This window comes from Phalacrocorax carbo, chromosome 24, assembly GCF_963921805.1.
Source record: "Phalacrocorax carbo chromosome 24, bPhaCar2.1, whole genome shotgun sequence".
NCBI lineage: Eukaryota > Metazoa > Chordata > Aves > Suliformes > Phalacrocoracidae > Phalacrocorax > Phalacrocorax carbo.
This window is the reverse complement of record NC_087536.1, coordinates 3,577,857-3,601,769: the sequence shown is the minus strand read 5'-3', so window position 1 is coordinate 3,601,769 and position 23,913 is coordinate 3,577,857. Positions and strand designations below refer to the sequence as shown.

Genomic DNA, 23,913 nt, shown 5'->3' with positions numbered 1-23,913 from the left:
TGCCGTCGCACGGGCTAGACCCGGTGAGTGCTGGTGGCACAAAGGGGAGGCGTGAAGCCTTCACGCGTGGCCCAAGCTGGGAAAGTGGATCGCCCGGTGTTGTCGAGACAAGCCGTGAGAGATCAGAGTGCTGGTATGAAGGTCCCAGACTGCTCTGACAAATGCTGCTCAAAAGCAGAGGCTTTGTTTCTTGGCTGTATTTAGAGATGAATTCTTTAAACAAACGCAGCATTTTTAGAAGTGGTAGGAGTTTTTGAAGAAGGCTGCATGGACTCATACTCGAGTTGAAACAGTTGGGGGGTGGAGGTATTTTGTTAACTTAATTTCTTAGAGTTTACTGAAGAACAAATGCATCTTTTATTACCGGGTGCAGACTTGCTTATCACCGAAAGAAGGCAGATAAAGACATTAAAGGTTGTATTTTCAGAAGTCCCTAGCAGTATGCGTAGCTGGAGGCAGAAGCAATTTAATTTTATTTTTTAAGACCTTTAGAGAATATCAGTATAAAGGTTCGCTTAGGTGGGTCTGGTCGATTGTCCAGACTACTCCCCAGCACAGAGGTGACAGGGATACTTCTTTTTTTCCTTTACAGTTACGCCCACAAAGCTGTGACCATACAGCTTTCCTGGGAGGGAGGCAATATTTTCAGTGACTGTTGAAGAAGGGAAAAAGAAATTGAAATACTGATAGCACAAAAATTCATTGTCTAGTTTTTGGGAGTTCAATACACCGTATAGCAATTAAAAATGCATGTGTTCTGAAAGCAGAAGGGGAGGAAGGGGAGAGAATGAGCACTGATAAAATCTTTGGTAAAAGACAAAATACCAATTCTAAAACTACTCTGTTAGCTAGTGTTGACCTAAAGTGGATCCTAAATTGCAAAGACATACAAGGCCTTTTGACCGCAGCCACTCGGATGCCAGAAGTGGTGTTACATCAGCAAATTTGCTATTGTGTCCTATGTAATGTAATAAATACAGCTTTAGGATGTGTCTTCATTAATGGGTTAGTCCCCCACCACTGCAGATTTTGCCTTAATCCGACCATTCCTCAGAGCAGAGCACCCGCTGCCCGGGCTTTGAGCATCCGCAGGCGCGCCTTGCTGGCGCGGCTTGAAGACGCAGGCCTGGGCTGGAGTTTTGCTTCAGTCTGGGCTGGCAGCTGGCCTGCTTTGGAGCCAGGGTGCTGGCTGACGGAGCTGGAGAGCTGGTCTAGCATTGTCGGATGATCACCTTGAGTATTGCATTCTTGTTTAACTGCCTTCTCTTCCTGTACTGAAAATTGTTGGCTCAGCCTTCGAGTCCTACCTTTTCTTGCTGGGTTTCTGTTGCATTTCCCGGCATTTGAATAGTCTTAAAAAATCCTCCTTCCAGCTGCCAAGAACCTCCGGGACTGTTCTTATTGCTGGTGTGCTGTGCCGTCAACGGAGGAACCGCTTGCTGTAGCACACGCGAGGGAATATACATTCTGCTATAAGCACAGCACAGGGCAGGAGTTTGCCTTTTTATTGCTGCCAAATCCAACAAAGAAGCAGAAGTTGTTTAATCTTGAGCTCATCGGTGCAGTTTTGTGTTGCATTTAGTTACTCCGTCTTTGCATACGTTATCTTTTTGGTAGGCAAGCTTTGCTTTTGCTTGTTGACAGTTGCAATGAGAGTTGATATTGTACCTATGATACTATTCATTGATTACTTTCTCACTGCTCAATCAATTCCTTGATGTGTTGTTATTGGGCAAATAAGTGATGTGAATTTAAAAACAAAAAAAGAAAAAAGCTTTTATAATCTCAGATGAAATTTATCTAGAGGACTACTCTGTGGGCAACCCCCTGCGCTATTTGCCACCGAGACGCGCTGATATGGCACTGCAGTGCACGGTCATGCTGTGAAGATGTTTCATCTAGCTAAAATTTTACAGCATGTGGGTTATTGTGATAATTCCTCTCAAAAAGAAAGATGTGAACATGTATATCGATTTAATTTCCTTCGCTTTTCTGAAATCAGACCAATTATTAATTGTTCACATTCTAGTTCCTGCTGTCTGCCGAGGACAGGCTTCTGTCTTCTCCAGGAAAACATTATCAGCATTTTGTTTTCCGCTCCATGCAGTGCCCCACGCACCCAGCTAACGCAGAGGGTGGCCGAACCGCTGCGGTTGCACCCATCTTTTCATTCCAGTCTCCCAAACGTTGACAGCGGTAAATGTCTTAAGTATCTTTTGGCTATGTCGTGCTGCCAGCACGTTCTGATGTACGATCCTGCAAACTATTTGTTAAGAGGTATAAACTAAGGAACTGGCATTTGGTTAGAAAAGCAGGGCTTGTGCTTGAGGAGGAGTTATGTTCTGGTTAATCTTAGGATATGAAATATCTGTATTGTTGGGCTGCCTGTTTATTTTTGGATTGGGTTTGCTAAGGCTGTTAGATGCTTTAAAAGCAATTAAAGCTGAGATTAGACATTTGTCACTAAGCAGATAAATTTATAAATAAAAAATGTTATTAGATGTCTGAGGAAAAAAAAATTAAACCTTAATTAAATGAAGAGGCAATGTATCTTGCTGAAGATGATATGGCTGTGAGAATAATGGTTTGAAAAAAACCTTGAGAGCATCTAAAACCAGTATTTGGGCTAGTGTCGAGTCCAGCTTTTCCTGGAGTGTTATCTGCCATCTTGGTGGAGATGCCAAGACTGAAGCTGGGATCACCACCGCTGAGACACTGCGGTTCTACACTTGGAGCCCTGTCGACCTTGGTCAATATAATACAGAGCAAAACTGCTTTAGTTAGAGGCTGTATCGGGGTTGTGCCTCGGGTTGCACATCGGCGGATCGACCGCGCACATCAGCAGGTTACATCGGTACCTTATAAAAAAGGAGACGTTGGGAGCAGAGGCTTATGTGTGACTGCTGTAAGTGATGTAAGATTGAAGCTGGTCAGGGGAAGGCACTGAGGCAGGGCTCGTGCTGAATCTGGACCCGCCCAAAGGGCTCCGACTCTTAAAACTCCCAAGTAGTGCGGATTGTTATACACGCAGCAGCTTGCACAGGAGTTGGGTGGCTCTTCCACCCTTCGTGGATTTCAAATAAAGGCCACTCATATTTATGAAATTTTGGGTCTGTTGTGGAAATATTTTGGGGAAGATTCCTGGTTTATATTCTGTCTGGATGACTGTTGTTTTTGTGCCTCAAACCTCTAAATCTATCCAAGAAGTCTAAACGATTTTGTAAAGCCTTGAAAATGCAACTTGAATGCAAGCTAATGGCTGAGTAGAGCAAGGGGAAATACAAAGCGCGATTTGCCGCCTGAGCTTTTGTAAACTTGGATCTGGCGATACTGTGGGCAGGCCCAAGCACCTCTTAAGTTTGCTTATTTTTCTCATGTCTTTCTCACTAAGGACTGTTTTGACTAGACCGTGCAGGAGTGGTGCGAACCTTTAGAGGTCTCCATATTTAGAAAATAAGAAATTGGCCACAAAGCACTAGCTCGTTTACTTCCAGCAGTGGTTCTGCCACTGATGCTACTAGGAGAAGTTATTCAGGGTTGTAAATCTCCAGTAAGGGAAGAGCTGGTACTACAGGGAAGTATAGGTACGTTCTTCTCTTCCTTACAGGCATGTTGTGATGGCGGTTGGTGTTGGTACACTTGGCAGAGTCAGCGTGCTATGCAAATATTAGTTACTGCTGGTAAGTTTTAAGTATTTGTGCACAGAAACAATTTGGTAGGCTGAAAGGCTCAAGGCTAAAATTCCAAGGATATCTGACATACGTACGTGTGCGTGTATATCTATGTACGTATGAAAAATCGTAACTGTTAGTATTGATCAAAGCCTTAATTAGACATGGACAGACCCACTGTCCTGGAAGAGAAACTGTAGATCCCATGACGCAAGCTTATTAGTATGGGTAATTTGTCTAGGTAACTCTTGGTCAGGTTGCAGGAGACTCTGCCAGTTGGACGAGGACCAGCCGAGCACTTAGAACATTTTGGGTTTCAGCAGCGCCGCAGAGATCTCGTACCTCTCGCGGCTCTAAAGAAGTGGAACAAAACCATGAACAGGAGTTTTCATCCTCCTTTCTTCTATGAGGTTTTTATATCTTTTAGAATCACTTATTTAGACTGCTTACAACTTTCCCATTTCTTCCTCTTTAACAAATGTTGAAATGTGGGGTTTTTTTCCTATTTTATCAGCAATTTTTTTTTTTTTTTAAAAAGAAGGCATGTGTGGCATTTATGCTGTTGAATGAAAACTCACTTGGTTTTAGCTTGGGTACTGAAGTTTTCTGGTTTGGAATTGGAGAAATCTTCCACTACAGTATCACAGGACTTTTATGAGAAAAAAAAATTATTTAAATTTTTTTGTAGGAATGTGGGCTTTTTAAGGCTCCATAAGTATATGGCAGTAGGACAGCTTATGACAGTGCTGCTTCAGCTCTCGTAGGATCAAAGGATCCAGGAAAGGACATCCCCTGAAAATTGGTACAGTTTCTTTAGACATCACTCTCCTCCGTTCGCTCTCAGATCTGGCAGAGTTTCAGATGGACTCTTCCTGGAGAATTATCAATACAAGGTCTAATAACCACACACTTTAGCTTTTACCTTTATTGGGAAATTATATCATGAATAAATATGAACGTTAGCTAAAATGATACTGACTGTAATGCAGATGTAGTTAATAGAGGTATGGAAAAAAGTACTTTCAACATCATTTATGATAATTAAGTTCTGAATCTTGTTTGAGGGAGGTGTGTATTGCTGGCCAGTTCAGAGTAAAAATAGTGATTAATTATATTTTTCATACAGAAATCAATCTCTCATCTATAGATAACAATGAGTTCTCATAACAGGACAGACAAAAACAGGTTTTTAATTCAGAAGCTTTGAGATGTTGCAGTTTGGATGCGGATATAGGAGACAAAAAGTTTCCTTCTCTATATAGTTTTGTTTTGTTTTGTTTTTTTAAATGGAGTCGAAATCCTTTGCCCATTCTCTGCCCGCAACCTTTTTGCTCCGATGGAGATCCCGGAGGGGACCAGGTACTGGGGCTGGGCGGGGGTGACTTCATTTGGAGTGGATTGCAGGGGGCAAGCGATGGTGCTTTTATCTGAGCCAGGAGTAAGGAACTAAAAGAGCTCAGAATCCAGCCTTCAGTTCCATGCAATTTTCATTTTTTGTTACAGTAGCAGAATTATGAGCAGTAGTAACAGAAATCTCAAGAGATACAGGCTATAAAATTCTAAGCAAGGTGCTCTGTAGTCATTAGGGGAAACATTTTAAAAATATTTTAAAAAATAAATAAAACACAGCAGTTAGCTCATGATAGACTTTATAAAGTCCTTCCACCATTTTGGCATCTAAGCTCAAGATTTGGGTGGGGAATTGTGTTAAAAATCCCTGATGCCTCTGTAGCACAGGGAGAGGAGGGAGCAGCTGCACAGGCAGCACAAATATCTGAGCTTTAGGAACCCAGGCTGAAAACGTTAAGGTACAGTACAGTGCTGCCCTCTGAGACGCCTGAGTTTGCTTTGAAACCAAAAATGGCACATTTGTGTTTGTGTGGGGCTCGACTGAGGCTTGTATTCTGTGCTGCTTCTGGTTAATAGAGCTAACCAGAACTAACTCAAAGGAGCTCTGTGTGGTGCTGCACTGGCTCCAAATCCCTTTGACATCCTTCTATTGAATGGGGTGAGAATTAATTCAAGCCCTGGTAAGCTAGCCAGACAAATAGCAGGAGGTGAAACATGTAGGAGTGCCATACCCTAGATCACACCACAAGGTCTGTGGCTGAAGGCTGCTGAAATCCAGACCAGCACTCTTGGCTGCGAGAAATCACTGCTTCTGAATGGGGGAGAGCCGGGGGAGAAGAGGAGTTTAGAAGAGAAAAGGCATCGCTAATCCTGCAGCTTCACTTCTGCATTGTTTATCACTCGGTGTTTTCCTGGCTAAAAAGCACTAAAAGAAAAAAAAAAAAAGCTGTTTTCAGTATGTTTACGTTTGGATTTGGTGCATGCAATTAAATGCCTTTTGCGTGGATGACCACTTTGTACATTTCCTCCTCCCCCCCGCCCCCCCCCCCTTAACACGACTTTCACTTTTAATCTGCAAACATTCCCTTCGCTTCTCTCACCCCGTGGATACAGGGAAAATAAAAACAGTTTAGAATTTGCCCAAGAAAAATATACAGGTCAGGTGGATTAGAAAAAGATCAGGTTGCCAAATACCCAGGGAACAGGTGTTTTATTTAGTGTTTTACACTGGCTGCCAGAAAATCCGCAATATAAACATCTAATAATCTGGGGAAGGCAAAGGGGGTCTGGGGAAGGACGACGGTGGGCAAGGCAATACTGTGTCTTTAATTTTCTTTTCTGAAGGAAGAAAGTCTGCATAGCAATGACAGGATCACTTGTTCATGCCTTTAATGTGTGATCTGTTTTCTCCAGTGGAGGGCACTCAGTGTATCACAAACTAGAACATTAGCACCAACAAGCTCCAAAGCATCATCACTCTCTGGAAAGCCTTCTGAATTAGACAAGAGCTGCCTCTCAGCACAGCTACAAAACACTTTAAACCTGACCAGCTAAATGGATAAACCTATCCTGCGTAGCTTTTAAACTGGGGTCTTACGCAGCACAGGAGGCCTGCCTGCTTCAGGAACTGGGGAGCCGGAGGATGGATTGCTGTGTCTGGGAATGGCAAAAGGCAGCAGAATGAGAAATGCTAGGTACCGGGAAAGATCTTTTTATTTCTCCCAGAGAAGTTGGTTTACCTTCGTGGTCTGCTATAGCTTTTACTTGCTGATTGCCGCTTAATGCTGATGGTTCTCTGATGACTTACACAGTGGCTCTCAGAGCTTAGAGTCCCTCCCTACCCCCCCCCACACTCCCCCCCATCCTTCGTCCTGTCTTCCCCACCCCCAACCCCTTCCCTATCCTTTCCCTTCCTCATCCCCAAAATTCTTGCTTGTCCTCTCTAGGGAACTTTGTGTGGGTTACTGGCATGCACGCTGGATGGCGGTGATGTGAGTGGCAACCGTGCTGTGACATGAAGATTCTGATGGTTTAAAGAAAAGAGACCAGTTTTTAAAAGCGAGGGAGAGGCAAAGGGAAGGCAAAAACGGGAAGAGAGAGAAGAAAACAGCTGGAGAAAGGAAAAGGAGGATGTTTGTTGATGACAGAAGGATGGGTAAGTGAACTTTTCTTGTTTGTTTGTCAGCACAGCTGCAGCTGTATGGTATATTTTCCAGTTGGATTATTAGCTGTTCAAGAGGGGGAAACAGTCTAAACAGCAGCGGTGCATTCCTTTGCCAGGTGACTCACTGTACTTGCTATTGTATTTTTAGATCATGTATCCCCCCCCACCACACGCACATACACACCTTTCCTCCTGCAGTGGTTTTATATGTAATTAACCTGTGAATGCATGCAGCGAGTTAAGGACTGTAGAGAGTACGCTGGCTGCCTGTGCAGCCCACCCACACACCTGCACACGTCTAGAGAAGTACATGTATGCATGAGGCACGCTCACCCCACATTTCTCCGGGGTTTATGTTTGTCTTCGGTGAGCCCGTAGCGGTATTATTCAGGCTGTCAGAAAGGACCGTTAACAGTTTGCAGTACGTGGGAAGCAAAGGGGAGGGGGTGAATTTGTTGTATAGGTGGTTTTGAAAAGGCTTGTTTGGTCTTTGAAAAGATACCCCTAATATTGCTGCTGGATTTCCAGCCGTCATTTGCCAGTCTTATTTTTTCAAGTGTGACAGGTTTATTTCCCTCCCTCCTTCCCCCCAACCCCCAAGTCTGTAAGAGCCAGAACATATTTCTAGCTGGCTGCTGCTGGCACATAGGCAGTAGCAAAAGATGAGGATTTAAATTAAAAACCTAACCATTAAAGTGAAAGGCAGAGGCGCATAGTCAGGGGCATTTTAGATTAGGAATTATTTTGCAGATTGCCCCCTGGTTTAAAATTGGATTAAATAACTGCAGCGCAGGGTTGGTTTTTTGTGTGTGACAAATAATAAAGTAATTGTTTATCGGGGAGATACCAGCTGTTAAAATATTCCCTGTTGGAAGAATGCATTTTAATTTTCAGCAAGATTGCAACTCTGGACAGAGGCAGCAGTTCTAAAATTATCACAGGCTAAGGAAGCATGTGTATGTATGTCGATTTTTTTTTTCTGACGACCCCTCCACCCCCTTCTATAATTATTCAAAGGATGTGGAAAATGTGACTCTTTTCATGTAACAGCATTGCTACTGTATGATAAATGTGACATCTCAAATGCAAAAATCTTAAAATCAGTATTGCTGTGGGAGAGAGGGGGGAGACGAAATAGAAATATACCCCTTTAAACTTTCTGTGTTTTGCTGCTGCTAAGGCAGGGTTTATATGTCAGTATTTGTGTGTATATTTTCATCGAGTATATAATGTCTATACAAAATAATAAATGCTCAGGTATTCACAGGTACATGTAGATAACTTCAATATGTATTGAGACTATGATTCATTTTAAAGAAATATGTCTTCTATCATGATCTTGGCATTGAGGTCCCATACTAGCGTTACATGGTCGTACTTTGTTTCTGTGCATCTATTAATATATTTCAGGTACATACAAATAATGAGTAAGCGTACCCTTAAAATCAAATCACTCAGTGCAGAAAGTAAAACCTTTACTTACTGTTTAATTTGACAATAAATACACAAGTTAAAGATGGATCAAACTTTATGATAAGTAGACATCTCACTTTTTGCAGTAATTTTGGGGAAGAATTCGCCTTGCAGTCGCTTTTATTAAAGAACATGTTTAGCAGCACGTAAATATCAGAAGCTTTGGCTCATTTCCTCTCCGGCACTACGGAGCATTCAGCACAGTGACTTGACAAATATGTTTATTGTTAAAACCTCAGCATCTAGCGATAAGGATATACCAGCTACATTGAGAGATAATGTACAGGAGCAAAGCGAATAGAGAACAGGCTCTTGGTCCTTCTAAAGGATCATAAATCGCACAAAAGTAATTGAATAACAAGAGTAGTACTGGTGATGGGGCAGGTAGGAGAGGTGGCAAGCCAGAAACTCAGAGGACAGGCATTTATGGAACAAAAAGTGCAAGACAGGAGGCAAACAGGTTGTCTTCAAAATCCACCGCTTCACTCACGCTTTATTAGAAACCCCCTTGACGTTAGTAATCTGTTGGCGATTTATTTTAATAGCTTTACAATGCAGATTTGTTTTCTTTTTAATATTGTAGGTTTCCATTTAATTAAGCAGCTGAGAGGCATGAGTGTGGTGTTAGTGCTACTTCCTATGGTGCTGTTTGCTGTGCTTGCGGGGGCTCAGCGAGCTTGCCCCAAGAACTGCAGATGCGATGGCAAGATTGTGTACTGCGAATCTCATGCATTCAGAGACATCCCTCAGAATATTTCTGGAGGGTCTCAAGGCTTATCGTTACGGTACAACAGTATTCAGAAGCTTAAATCAAATCAGTTTGCGGGCCTGAATCAGCTCATATGGCTTTATCTTGACCATAATTACATCAGCTCCGTGGATGAGGATGCATTTCAGGGGATCCGCAGGCTGAAGGAATTAATTCTAAGCTCCAACAAAATTACCCATCTGCACAACAAAACATTTCACCCGGTCCCCAACCTCCGCAACCTGGACCTCTCTTACAACAAGTTGCAGGTGTTGCAGTCAGAGCAGTTCAAGGGTCTTCGTAAACTCTTGATCCTGCATTTGCGGTCTAACTCACTGAAAACTGTGCCGATCCGAGTTTTCCAGGACTGCCGAAACCTTGACTTTCTGGATTTGGGCTACAACCGCCTGCGGAGCTTATCCCGTAATGCTTTCGCTGGCCTTTTGAAGTTGACAGAGCTCCACCTGGAGCACAACCAGTTTTCTAAGATCAATTTTGCCCACTTTCCACGCCTCTTCAACCTTCGCTCGATTTATTTGCAGTGGAATAGGATCCGGTCTATTAGCCAAGGGTTAACGTGGACTTGGAGTTCCTTGCACAACTTGGATTTATCAGGAAATGACATTACAGGGATAGAGCCTGGGACCTTCCAGTGCCTCCCCAACCTGCAAAAGCTGAACCTGGATTCCAACAAACTCACCAACATCTCTCAGGAGACCATCAATACGTGGATCTCGCTCATCTCCATCACTCTGTCTGGAAATATGTGGGAATGTACTCGAAGCATTTGCCCTCTGTTCACTTGGCTTAAGAATTTCAAGGGAAATAAAGAAAGCACTATGATATGTGCAGGCCCTAAACACATCCAGGGCGAAAAAGTGAGCGATGCCGTGGAAACATATAATATCTGTGCTGAAATCCAGGTGGTGGTTACTGAAAGATCATATCAGGCGCCCAAAACCCCCCAGAGACCTGTCTTCATTCCTAAACCTACCATTTCCAAACTTGAGAGCAATCAGCCAACATCCGCCATGCCAAGCCCTTCTGCAGACCTCCCGACACCTGGAGTGGAACCAGAGTATGAGCACGTTTCCTTTCACAAAATAATCGCTGGGAGCGTGGCCCTCTTTCTTTCCGTGGCCATGATTTTGTTGGTTATCTACGTGTCGTGGAAGCGCTACCCAGCCAGCATGAAACAGCTCCAGCAGCACTCTCTCATGAAGAGGCGCAGGAAAAAGGCCCGAGAGTCCGAAAGGCAAATGAACTCCCCTTTACAGGAGTATTACGTGGACTACAAGCCAACAAACTCTGAGACCATGGATGTATCGGTTAATGGATCTGGGCCCTGCACTTATACCATCTCTGGCTCCAGGGAATGCGAGGTATGAACCATGATCCTCCTAAAACCATTTCAGCTGCTGGGAAGGAGAGGTAAATGTTTGAAGCTTTTGAGGTGTCTCTAAACACTAGAGAGATTAATGAGATTTATTTTTTTTGCTTTTGGGGTTGCTCAGTATGAAAGGTTATCTCATTAAATAACAACAGCCAGGGAAGCGAAGGTGATTATTTTGAATAATTCAGACTTATAAGAAAATAGATTAAGTTGAAGTAAACAACTATGATGAAGGCATCTGGAGTGTTATTCTCCTCCTGTTCGCACCCATTTTATCAGCAGTGGCTACAAGAGAGTCCCATTTTTAATGCATTGGTAGAAAGAGAGGAGTTTAAGAATCTTTCCTGTTCCAAAAATACATCTGGATACCTCCTTACTCCAGACCTCACGTCAAATTTTGAGGGGTTTATGGCCTATTTAAAGAAAATGCCAAAGATTTTCTGCATTTTCTGTCTGGTTCACAAGCAAGCCAGGGGACAAGGGGACTGCAGCACAACCTTAGAGTTAGGCACACACTTGTTCTCCTGGAGAAGCAGGAGCACACAAGCTGCCTTACTGGCTCTTCTGAACTCGAGCCTCGTAAAGGCCCCAAGTCAATCAGTACATCTGCAAATGTCTGGGCTGGGAGAGGGGGATTCCTGTTTTTTTTTTTTATTTCATGTTAGTGATCAGTGGAGGCTTAGCTTGAGAGACAGCTCTACTGGAGTTAGTAGTTTTGTGCACTTAAGGCCGGATTTTGACTCAGCAACCTGAGAAACACAAATAGGAAAAACTCTCGGTGCTTGTTTTGTCTCTTGTTCAGCTTTGGCAAGAAAATACAGGTGTTGGTTTTTTTTTTATTGGTGTATTGTCAATGACTGTCAATGTGTAGGTAAGAAATGTTTTCACATGTGAACGCCATTGCTGATTTACACCTGGTACAGAGGACTTGCAGAATTACTTTTCAGTACTTGTTACTTAATCCTGCACGGGATGTGGTATTAGGGGGCCCATGGTTGATTTTGCTTCCTCAGTTGTAGATGTCCTACCTGAGAGCGCTTAATGTGCTTGTTGAAACTCATTTGAATGTGTTTATGCCAATTGGGTTGGACTATGGGAGTTTTGACGGATGTCTTTGACTTGACAGCCAGGTGGTATGAAAGGTGTGTTAAAGATGAGCAGTGTTGAGCAGGCTGCAGTTCTAGGATCCTGATTTTTTTGAAAGTGGATGTTTTCACTTTCTCACAATGGGGCATCTTTAAGATGTTTCATATCTGGCACCTGAAATCCCTTGCTGATTTTGGACCATGGACCTAAGGGGAAGGAAAACAAAACAAGGTGTGTAGTTTTGGGTTGCTTTCTCTGGAGCAGTGTTCTCTTCAGGAAGGAAAACCGCCTGTCCTGCCCTTGTCATTGCTACCAGTATCATGTGAATGAAGGTGTGGGGTTTTTTCGCTGTTAGCAGCACAAGTAGGTGATGCTTACAAAGTCATTTTGAATTTTCACTGGCTGTCACAAGGAGCATTAATTTGACTGGAAAGGCTGTCTCCTCTTCGTGCTCAAGCTTAACATCACTGAAGCTTCATTAGCTTGAATAAAATGCTGTTTAATTTACACCAAGATGATATGGAAGACAGGTGAACCTGCACACCATAACTGAAAGCCCATGTAATGAAACCATAATCTGTAATGAATTTGGATCATGATCGTAGTGCCCAGAAGATAGGGAATGTGTGATGATGTTTGGGAGACTGAAATTCAGATAGTTTGTATTATGGCAGATAAATACAAAGTTAGAGAGTCCTACCGGGTCTGGTAACAAGGTCAACGTGGCATATTTTCTTCATGTTGATGTTGATTGTTACTCACACCATTAAACACAAGGGGACCCCAGTTCGCCTGGTTTCCAGGTGCTATCGCAGTACCAGAGCAATTTATTCCGCTGCTCGGTTTGGGTTAAGTTAAGCTGGTGCGCAGCTTTGCAGAACTCAAGCTGTTTATCCTGTTGCCTGTGGGATTCTTGATTACAGTGTAAATCAGTAAGACTCTGCTGACCGCGATAGCGCTGTCCCAGGCTGTGGCTGGTAGAAAGTACGCTCCGTGTTTGCATGGTGAGTTAGTATGTGTTGGCTATTAGTACAGAAGGCTTCAGGAGACAGAAAGCAGCAGATCATTGGAGGCACATGTAGCAACCATAAGCCCCCACTGAAATACTATCTTCAGCTTGGATTTAACATTCTTCGTCTCCATAGCTACAAGGTTCCACTTGTAAAAGGGTAGATATGCACTGTACAGTACTTAAAAATCACAGAATCACATGGTAAGAAAAAAAATAAATCCTTGTAGTGTCTTCAGCAGTGGAAAGAGTTTAGGTTTGGGGAAAAGGAAAGAAAATGGAGCATCTCATTATTTAATAATTTCTCCAGGTGTACATACTGGTGGGGAAACTATTATTCTGTACAAGTGAGGCATAGCTCAGGCCCATCCTCCCGGCAGTCTGGCTTGCTCGTTCCCTGCGCTCAGACTGAGGTTTCTCCCAAAAAAGGACCACTTGGAGGGGAGAAGAGTGTCTGGTTACCAAAATGAAGGCAGGCGGACTTTCAGAATTAATTGCTTACGAGTTTATTGATTTTATTTTTTAGTATAATTTTTCAATTTATAGTCTGCTTTCACATGTCTACCCCCACACACCCTGAAGGCAGCCAAGTTGTCCAAAAATTGTGTGTCTTTCAGGAAAGAAATAATGGCTTAGTTCCATTTTAACCTGGGAAAGATGCCTGGGCATACTCTGTGACGGGTGGCTGGGTGATAATGAATAGTTTCTGAGCGTGGCCTAAGGTCGTGCGAGCTTGCCTATTACCTTCACAGTGATGATTTTGTTTTTAGAAGTATCCAGCTCATCTCATCCATAAACCACTTGTTTTCCATGGCAGAACTGGCCTTGAAATAACACGATTAGGTATTTATGTGGGTTCTTCTTTTCACAGCAGCTACACATGCGAGCAGGGGCGGTGTTGGTTGTTGGTTTAAGGTCAGTGAGGTTTCTAGCGTACAACAAAGCAACGCAGGCGTACGAGGCCTGCCCTGTATTGGGTCCTTATAGTGCAAGTAGGGGAGCTGCAGGTACGGTTTGTATGGCTGTTTTTTCAAGCCCGTGCTTTATGAATTATTTCTTGTACTATAGAGACAGAGCCAAAGTCAGGCTTGCTGTAAATGGGAGCAACTCTCTTGGCATCAGTGGGATTATAATCACTGACACCTGGCCCATGGTATTCTATTTAGTCTATTGGCAAGGGTTTCTAAAATAACTGGATGCTTATGATTTTGGCTCTCACCATCCAGTTAGCAGACTGCTGCTATCTCATTTTGGTGTTTGCTTTGCTTTGTGCATGTGCATCTTATGCCCTCTCTCTTTCATATTTATTTGTACATTTGCTGAAGATCTGGGAGCCATAAAAAGCAATTTCATCAACCAAGCTGTAATATTATGTATTTCATACGTATCACACACAAAACTGTATAGAGCACACTATGAATGGATATGGGGAGAAGGAACATCGCTGCAAAAATGTTTCCTCCTTTCTACTGGAAGGTTATTTGTCTCCTGTTTCTCAGGCTGGCAGTTACAAAACAAACACCCAACCGAACAAGTGAACATCTTTTCCATGTTAACTGAGCACAGTTGATGTGAAGCCCTTTGAGAGACGACTGACACAGACCCTGTGAGGTTACTTTTTACGCTTTCACTTCTCAATGTCTAACCGTGCCCGGCAAACGAGCCCACCTGTTCCCACACGAGCACATCTCTGCAGTGGCGCTCCTGTGTGTTCCACTGGAGTGAAAACCAGGGCAGTTGGTGCTTGTGTTCGTACGTGCTAAATCAGTCACACAAGATTACGTTCGCTTTGAATTCTGCATCCTCCTCTCTTGCCAGTGGGGAGAAATAGATTGATAAAGGAATGCAACATATGCAGCCTTGGTGGGCTGCTCTTGACCTCCTCCTTTTGAGCCTAATTTAAAAGGAAATGTTGACATGCCACTGTTGTTTATTATTTATTTATTAAACAGCATTACTGTGTTGTTTTGAACAAGACGCAAAAAGGAAAAATAAAATGCAAAATAATCTCCATGGCCCAGATACTGTTTAGCCTGAGGTTCCAGTTCCTCGAGGGTGTTCATGGTTCTGTAACTCAACTTTGGAAGGGCTGCCCAGGGGCTAAGCATGAGCTTATGGGGCACTGCGACCTCAGGAGCAAAATCACTCAGTGGTTTGGCAGATTTCATTATTTTTTTTTAAGTACAGTTTGATTGTATTTCCTTTGGTCATCAGCCTTGTGTTTTTATGAAGAATATTTAGCAAGAACTTAATGGCAGAGGTATAAGTTTGTTGTAGCTTTGGGGAATGCAAAAGGAAGGCAATTCCACAGCTAGTGCATTACAAAGAGATGAATATGGAGGATGATGCGTGAGGACCATGGGAAGCAGTGATTGTTAATTAGATAGCCTACTGCCATCATTCTGGGGGGCCAAAGTGGTGTGGCTGTCTTCCCAGTGACTTTTTTGGAACACCATCAGATGGGCATTGTTAATTTAGCTTTCTCATGTCCTTCTGTGCTGTGGCTCCTCCTCTACCTTCTTTCTCCACATCTCTGTGATTAGAGGTGGAGCTTAGATTCTTGCTTGAGTTGTAAAACTGAAGGGTGAATCCAATGAAACTCTGCCATAAGCTCGATGTTTGTATTGGGAGAGTAAGCAAAGGCTGAGCTGATGGTGCTTTCCTCAGTGCAGTATATCTGGAAAAAATATGTCAGAAGTGGCTCAGAGGTGAAATCCTTTAGGCACAGGGCCAGTGAGAGGTCTGAGGAGAAGATAAATTTTAGAAATGTCTCAGGTTTAGGACCAAAGGTAGAAATTTGTGTTTGTTACCATTCAGAGGCTTCGTCAGCATTGCATACCTGTTACTGCAAGTATCATGTCAGTATAGAGAAAATTGTGCTATAGAAGCGCTAGTGATGTAGCAATAAACACACTGGGGCAAATTTTCCTGAGCTTAGCACTTGTAAAGCGTGAGATTTCCCAAAGACATTACCAAAATGACTGGCCGTATTTCCGGAAGAGCTCATCCAGCTGTGCATCAGCAGCAATTGAGACACTGGTTGTAAATTTTGAAAAGGGAGCTGCAGAAGGATGCTGAACACTTCTGAAAGTCTTACTCAGTCCTTACTCAGGTGCCTGGGTGAGCGATTAGTTTCTCTAAAATTTGGTCTTATAATACAGGTGCTGCTGAGACCTTGAACGTGATTTGCTCTGAAATAATGCAGATAATTGGTGCAAAGGAAGAAGCTGAACCCAAATTTTCAGATTTTCAAATTTCCCAGATTTTCACTTAAGGTTGGGAAGTTTCCTAACCACTTTTCAGGCATTACGTTTGCCCCACTCGGTCTCATCCAGAGGCTGATGGTTAATTGACAGAACTCTGAAATGGCACCGAGGATTCATAGCCTTAAACACAGCGTCCAGCTGGGAAGGTAAGTGATTGACTGTCATCCTCCCTGCCTTGTCATCACCTCTTTTTCTGTTTCCCCTAATATTGCCACTTTCTAGAAACTTCATGGTTTGCATTATGCACAGTGAGGACTGCTCGAATGGAGAGGATGCTGCATTGGAGAAGCTTTGTACAAGGGAAGAAAATACTTACATTCTTATTCTAATTGCTGCTGCGGTCCTGTGAAGGATTCCTGCATTGCTGGAATTGTGACAGATGCAGTTTGCCCTCTCCATCACTCTTTTCCTTCCTCTCACCCCTTCTTCTGCTTTTGCTTAAACTCTGTGAAGTGCTGCCAGTATTTTAAGGAGGAGAAAAAAAAAATCAATTTTAGTCCATTATGTAGCTCATGCCAAGATGGAGAACGCTGACAGAAATGGTGAAGAAAGCTGCTGAACCTATTCATTTGGGTTTTTTTTCTTTTAAACACCAAAAAAAAATTTAAAAAGACCCCACGCTAAAAGGGGCAAGCAGTGGTCTTAGTAAGTATCCTGCTGCCAGAAGTGCTCCTCAAACTCTCCTCCAGAACAATAGGGTTGCCCTGGTTCTTGATGTTAGGGCTGTTACCTGAACTACCCGGGCTGTTCCAGCACAGAGCTCTCCGAGCTGGTCCGGGTGCTGGAGGTGACCAGGGCCGTCTATGTCCTGGTTTGCTCTGCTTCTTGACAGTGATGTTCCTGGGCGCGTGCTCCTTTCGGCAGACTATCTGCTCCTGGTAGATGAGACCTACACGTTTCAAAGCCCTCGGGACTCCAGGCCTCAGCTCTGCAGGGGGTCACTCCCGTTGCGATGGTCTCCCTGTTAAGTTCAGGAGATCGCCTGCTTTTCTAGCAGGAGCTGCTTGGCCTACGGAGCCGTGCAGCCCTCTGCCATGCCATCCATGTTGTGAAGGCTTTGACATGAAAAATTCTGGTGAAATTTGCATTTATAGCGCTGCTAACATCCTGGTATTTGGTCATTTCAAGCCAGGTATTTTAGGACTGAACACAGATGGGCTGCAGCAGTAAACATTTTTGACACTAATCAGCTTTTATCGCATCTGCCTGTTGTGCAGCCAAATAAGCTTAGGTTGCCTGTAGATCTCTCCATCTACCCAGAAAGATGACTGGATCAATTCTGAGGGATTTCCTGGGAGCTGTCGTCTCTGTTCCTAGCTGCAAAACTCTGGCTTTGTTAGAAGTCAGAGTAGGCAGCAAAGGGACGGCGTGAGAGGGTGTTACTTTGTGGGAATATTAGCTTCTTGGCCTAATGAAATTGGTTTGTCTTTGTCTTTTTAAGCAGTGGTGCTGTCGTCATGGGCACTCGGATGGGAACTGTTTCACCCGCAAGAATGGGGAAGGCCAGAAAGGCCAGGAAGTGCTCATCGGCTGGGTTATATTCCAGCTACAGCAAAACCTCCGCTGTTGTTTCTTAGTTCAAGTATAGATTGATACATGCAAGCCACTTCTGTAGAATTATTTGTGTGGTTCCTTAGATACATTTAAATATAATTGGCTAGAATATGAGACGTTCGTGGATGCTAGCAAGCCAGAGGGTCTTTCCTGAAAGCTGGGTCGTCCAAGGCTGTGTCTCTGTCAGAGGGCAACTTCCTACAGATGATGTCAGGACTTTGTGAGGGTGCCTGAACTCTGCTTTGTTTTCTATCCCTTGTGTGACAAAAAAGCAAACTTTTTTGCGTAGTACTTTTTATTAGTACTCAAAACTCATCATATAAGTAACATTATCCTAATTTTTACTTCCTCTGTCACGTAGATCATGATCTTATGCAACAGCTCTTTGCTATGAAGGTTCCTTTTTTTCCCCCCCCCCATTCTTTCACCGTCACCATATTATTCAGTTTCCTCTGAAATACACAACAATAAGAAGAAAAACAGTCTGTCTGGTTTTAGCCTATAGGGAAAATTGGCATGATCAGTTTGTTTGTGATCAAAGGTGGACCATTGATGTTGTGTGCTTGTATGGGTGTGTGTTTTCTTTATGTGAAGACCTAAATGGGGAAGACTGACCTTAATCTTGATTTGATACCGAAGTTTGTAAGTTCTTTAGTCATTTGAAGTATGTAGTCTTTTCTGCGCAAATATTTCAGCTGCACTGCCAAAAGTGTTACATCAGGAGAAAAAATAGATGGTTGTTAAGTCACTTTGTATTAAATGTATTGTGGGAATGTGGCGTGTCCTTCATCAATAGAGGCAGAGCGTAGTAATTATGTAGGGTACAAAGATCTTTTGATACATTCAGCATTGGGTGGGTGCGCAATGCTTCCAACTGCATACGGATATAAATATACATTGTAGGAAAAGCAATCTTGATCTCGAGTTTTTGACAGACAATGAAAGAACCAGTTTTAAAGCAGGATGGTCATTGTTTTTTTCCTTTGTAAACTCTGGTCAACATTTTTTTTTTCTCGTATGGAAGAAGTAGGCTTTTTCCCGTATGTTACTGGTATTTTAATCCAGTTAAGGAGTAGGCAGTAGAAAGTGAAAGATGGTAAGCTCAGTGTCATGGTAGTATTATTACTATGGCTATTTGCGTTTGGGTAGCAGCTGAGAACTCCCAGGCTTGGTCACCATGTGAAAACATTGGAAGAACCATTTTGTGCCTGGGAGAACAGGACCCAGCAGGTGACCTAACCACGCAGGGCGTAGGAAGAGGAAATGGAGACATGAAGAGTGATTTACTTGCCGGAGATGAGTTGACCAGTGGGTACTGCAATCCAAGTTTTCAGAAACCTTTGACAATATTCTTTTTATTGGATGACTCCAGCTCTCAGTCTCCTGCAGTGAAAAAGCCATCCCATGTTCTGCGATTGCCCCGTGCACAGGTTAAAACTCAGTCCTGGGCATCAGGCCAAGGAAGGACGTCTGTGGCACTGAGCGCAAGCTTCCATGGGAGGGTCAGTCTCACTCTTAGTCCCTTGCACTCTCGTACACCCCAGCTCAATTTTTTCCCAGACTTTTCCGATACATAGAGTGTCTTTGATGAATAGATTTGAGTTGTGTGGTTTTGCTCATTTTCAAACTCAGTTCTCATTAAAAATCAGCTTCTCCTTCTGTGTGATGGCCTCTGAAACCCCAGATGATTCTTCACTGCTCTCATCTTTCAGTAACACATCCATTTGGATTATCTTTGTGCCATGATAGATGCTTTAAAAGGAACCAACAAAGCCATCAAATTCTCACCCTGGTTCAACTAGCATTTGTTAATGTTCTAAATCGTCTTGGGCCTGAAATGTGCCACTTCTTAAATTTAGAACGATGTGATTGCCTGAAGCCTCTCCATGTGTTAATTAAATCATCATAATTGTGGTTTCTTGAGACTGACAGGTTATAAATAGTTTTTCTTTCCCCCCTCCTGCAATAGTTTGGTGTGAATGACAGGCAAAACAGCTATTGTTTAAACTGTACGTCTGACACCATCCTTCCCGTTCAAATTCCATTTCTCTGCTGTTATTTGATTGTCCTGAAATAATCGACAGTGTCATTCTTAAAGGCTAGTTAATTACCATGTGCTTCTCACATTATGTGAAGATGAGAGAAATGATTTTTTTCTGGATCATCATTATCCATTTAATTTAACGGACTGTGTGTTAAGGAGTACTGAAGGTCAGGGCAGATGTTCAGTGCCTCTGTGTATACACACGCGCACGGACGTCAGAACACACAGAACAAGGCCTGAGACGAATACGTGTTAGTAATAATTCTGTTTCCGTCTGTAATGTCATGTCTCATCCGAGGCTTTGCGGAAATAGAAGCCTCAGTGTTCTTAGCACAGCATTCCTCTCTCGCTCCCCTGCGGTAGGCCTTCACCTGGGAAGGTGTGCCATTGCTCTGCTGTAACCGGCAAGAGGCAGGACAGCTAGGTGAGATCCCACGTGGCCTGGAAACACACTGATTGCCGTTCTTTTCGTTCTTAGTCCCGCGAAGGAAGAAACGCTACAAATATAGAAGCTGACCAAGAATTTGTACAAAGCTCTCTACTCGACTTTTGATCTTCCCTAGCTTCAGAGCAGCTCTGTCCCGTGTGTGTGAGAGTGAGGTAGAACTGATGTTAGTGGGAACGTCCTCAGGCTTGCGTTATGCACAATCCCATTAGACAGTTACACGTTGCTCCCCTTTAACATAGGTCTGCACGCTGTTTACAGCTCTAATTTGTGGAAGAATCTAAGGCTAGATCTTAGTCTGCTTCTCTGGATCCTCCTTGCTCTTCCAATTATCCAGAGAAACCTTACTCTTTCTCTTGAGTATAGAGATGTGTCGTGCTGACTGGCATAATTCAGAGTGAAGTGAGATTCAAGAATATACAGGAGAGAGCTTCTGTGCAGGAAGCTCAACCTTTCTTTCCAAGACTGGGGGATGTCCTTCCTCCTTCTGAATATGGAAAGCACGGTGATCCCCGGTTAGCTATGGCTGGAGGCCACAAGATTTAGGAACCGTTCTAAACTCTGCTGTTAATTTATTGTGTGAGCTGGGAGAGATCATTTCATTGCAAACTGTCAGACTGTCAAAAGAAGAGAAGAAAAGCAAGGTCACGTTGACTTTCATTAGAATTTGAGCATTCAAACCAATCCTTAAAGCTTTGAAAACGTCTCCTGTCTTCTTGCGGTTTTTGCCCTCCCCTCTAGTTACACCGAGGGCCAGCTGGGGAGGATTGCCTTTCACTCCCTTCCTGCGTGGTGGCTAACAGAATTGGGCTGGGGCTTTAGCTACTACTTTAACATGAAAGAATAAAGTATTGTCTGGAGCCTTGAGGGACTCCTACTGAGTCTGTTTTGTTCCTAGCATAAAAGGCAGTCTGAAGTGGTCTGCTTTGTCTTGGTGTGGTACTAGCACATGCCTATTTAGTTCTTTTAAAATGTCTATACTATATTCAGATGCCACAGAGACTGACTTACAGCTACTCAGGTGCTCCCTCGTCCCAGTGGTTTTCTGCAGCGCGCTGAAATGGCATGATTTTAATGTAAATTCCTGATCCATTTCTTTCCCCAGCATTATCATTTTCTTTCCCAGAGCCTCTGAATCATACGTTAGGTTTCTGGCTTAAAAAGCCACATCAACGTCACACACAAAGTGAAATGGAGAAATGAAGGCAGTTAGCATGGTTTTTGCAGTTGGAACACAAATTGTGCAAATCAAAAAAGGAAGCAACCCACTGGCAATTTTGAATTATTAGAAATTTTTATTTGAAAACAAAATCTATGGGTGTTTCATTTGCTGCCTTTTCTTTGTTGAATATATTAAGAGTCCCAGCATGCATAAAGCTTTGACAATCTGAGGAATTGATTAACCTTTTTTCTATTTATGATTAGCTCCCCAACATTTATTATATTAGCTTTTGCGAACAAGGTCCAGGCTTCTTTGTTTTTCTGTAATAGACAAGGGACTACAATTAATGTTGCTTCAGCGAGTTTACACATAGGTTCTAGGTGAAAGGTGGGCATAACACTTCGTACTTCACTACCTCTCATGTCTAATGAAGATTGAAAGGGGGATATTTTACCCTGATACACATAAAAAAATTTAAGTGGAGAAGAGGCAGTTAGCCACCTGCTTTGCCTTCTTGTATATCAAGGGCCTCAAAACTTCCGAAGGTTACACCGTTCTAAAACCAATAGTTTATTTTGACTAAAAAGTGCCTCCAGAGAGCTGCTTGAGGACTTAGAGAGAAAACTCCCCTTCTCTGATAATTGGTTCCAAAGGTTAATAACCTTCACAGTGACAAATAACTTGTCCAGCTGTTAAAATCTTCCCTTTCTCCACAATGACATTAAGCCCATCTGAGAGGACAGCGTATCTGATATTTAATATGTGGCTGAGGAGATCTGTGCGTGTTGTCCAGCTCAGTGAAGAGCAGTTACAAACAAAACCACGTCACGTGGTGGCTTGCACACCAAAATAGCCCCACTCCTAGCTTTCAAGAAAATTACATTCTAATTCAATTATTATAGGAAATATATATTTATCCAAACTGCTGAGGTAAGCAATTTTCCGGACATCTCTCCTCCTCCTGCTCCTTTCACCCTGTTTTCGACTAGCCCTCCAGCTGCTGATGTGGAGCTGAAGGCCCTGCCTTGCTCTGTGTTGGGGTGCTCCGTGGGGCTTTCCCGCAGGGGCTCGCTCTTCCTGCATGCCTAGGCCTAGAGGAGAAAAACCGAGAGCTCGTACGAGATCGGTCAAAGGCTGTGGCAAGCTCCGCTTCGATTTCAGTGGAACAACGATAATAGTCTCAAGGTAACGGCATTAAAAAGGCTGGTGGTTTACCAACGCTAGGAAATGCCACTTAAGACACATCGCTAGAGCAGCGTAACGCATTTGCATTAACTCAGAAGTGGCAAGAAGACTCGTGTATGCCAAAGTCGCTGTTTGTAAACAAAGCTCAGTGCTGTGGTACCGTATTTTAAGATTGGTGTGAATTTGGAAACTTGCGCTTCCTTTATTATTCAGTGTAATTTAACAAGTTGTTACGTATCTGCTGTCCAGCTCTAAAGGGCCTTTTTAGCTTGCTTGCTTTAAAACAGCCTGAAGAAAAGGCTCTTTCACCCCCCACATCTGGTTGTTGGCCTCAACTACATGGAATGTTATTGTTTTTAATGAACTGCTGCGATGGGGATATGACTGCTGATGCTTCCTTCGGTTAGCTATGTACCCGTACGAGAACAGGCTCTTGAAGGGAAGGTACTATTCTAGAATAAATATATTCAAGAGCTTCTGTAAATACAGGACTTGGGTAATTGAGCTGAGGAAAAAATGAAGACATTTGTCAGTGATACCAAGTCTGTCTTGTTCTGCAGAATTAACAAATGTTCAGGTTAGAGGTAATTAATTAAAAATCATTGATGAGTCCAAGAATTGTACCAGTTTTATTTCTCCCATTAATTTGGCATGATAAACTGCTGAAGATGGATTCAAAGCTGATGTCACAAGAGTGCGGTAATTTACAAAACATTTACTGGAGCTAGCTCAGCTCGGCATTACTTCAGCAGTCGAGAATAACTGAAATGCTACGCAGGATCAAGCTCCATTTAAAACCATCTTGTAGTACTTCTGAGCTGCTTCTGTGACCAGATCGTTCTCCCTGTCTCAATTCATCACGCTGTTCTCTCCTTAAAGCATGTATCTTTCCACCTTCTACTTATCTCTCAGCATTGCCTAAATTATATCTTACGTATTGTGCGATGCTTCTCAGTGGCATCTTTGTGTATTGATTTGGAAAGTCAGACTTAGCACCCAGCTTACTCGGGTGTCTTTTAACCTGTTCTGTTGTTTGCAGTTGCTGTAATCTTCATCGGAGTTCCTGTCACTTTATTTATTTGTTAACCTTTCCTCTACTTTTGAAGAGCTACAGATAAAGAATGTGCATGATGCATCAGGTATTTACATATATATCCTTGGGACTGTATGCATCTGAGAGGATATATTATACTTAGTGGCTTAATTTTTAGGCACTTTTTGTGCGTGCGTCTGTGTGTATGCAACTCCCACAGTGTTTCTGACACAATTGATCATAATGTCTTTTCTTTTTAAAAACTGGCAGTTTGAGGGGAAAGTGGCAGTTGCCATCTTCTGGAAGCAGATGCCATCGATACAGTTGATG

General features: G+C 43.0%; 1 protein-coding gene across 8 annotated transcripts in view; it reads left to right on the top strand.

The window, feature by feature from the left end:
- The window catches only part of LRRTM4 (leucine rich repeat transmembrane neuronal 4), a 500,507-nt gene that overhangs the window by 266,072 nt on the left and 210,522 nt on the right, over positions 1-23,913 (top strand). For 6 of the 8 annotated variants that reach the window (XM_064472620.1, XM_064472618.1, XM_064472621.1 and 3 more), the window contains 2 exons: positions 6,968-7,176; positions 9,242-10,788. In XM_064472620.1, the coding sequence (XP_064328690.1) occupies positions 7,152-7,176; positions 9,242-10,788 (1,572 nt within the window). In that variant the 5' untranslated portion in view covers positions 6,968-7,151. Of the gene's footprint in view, positions 1-6,461; positions 6,716-6,967; positions 7,177-9,241; positions 10,838-23,913 lie in introns of those variants that run through there. The other 2 variants (XM_064472624.1, XM_064472625.1) reach the window with 2 other exon arrangements.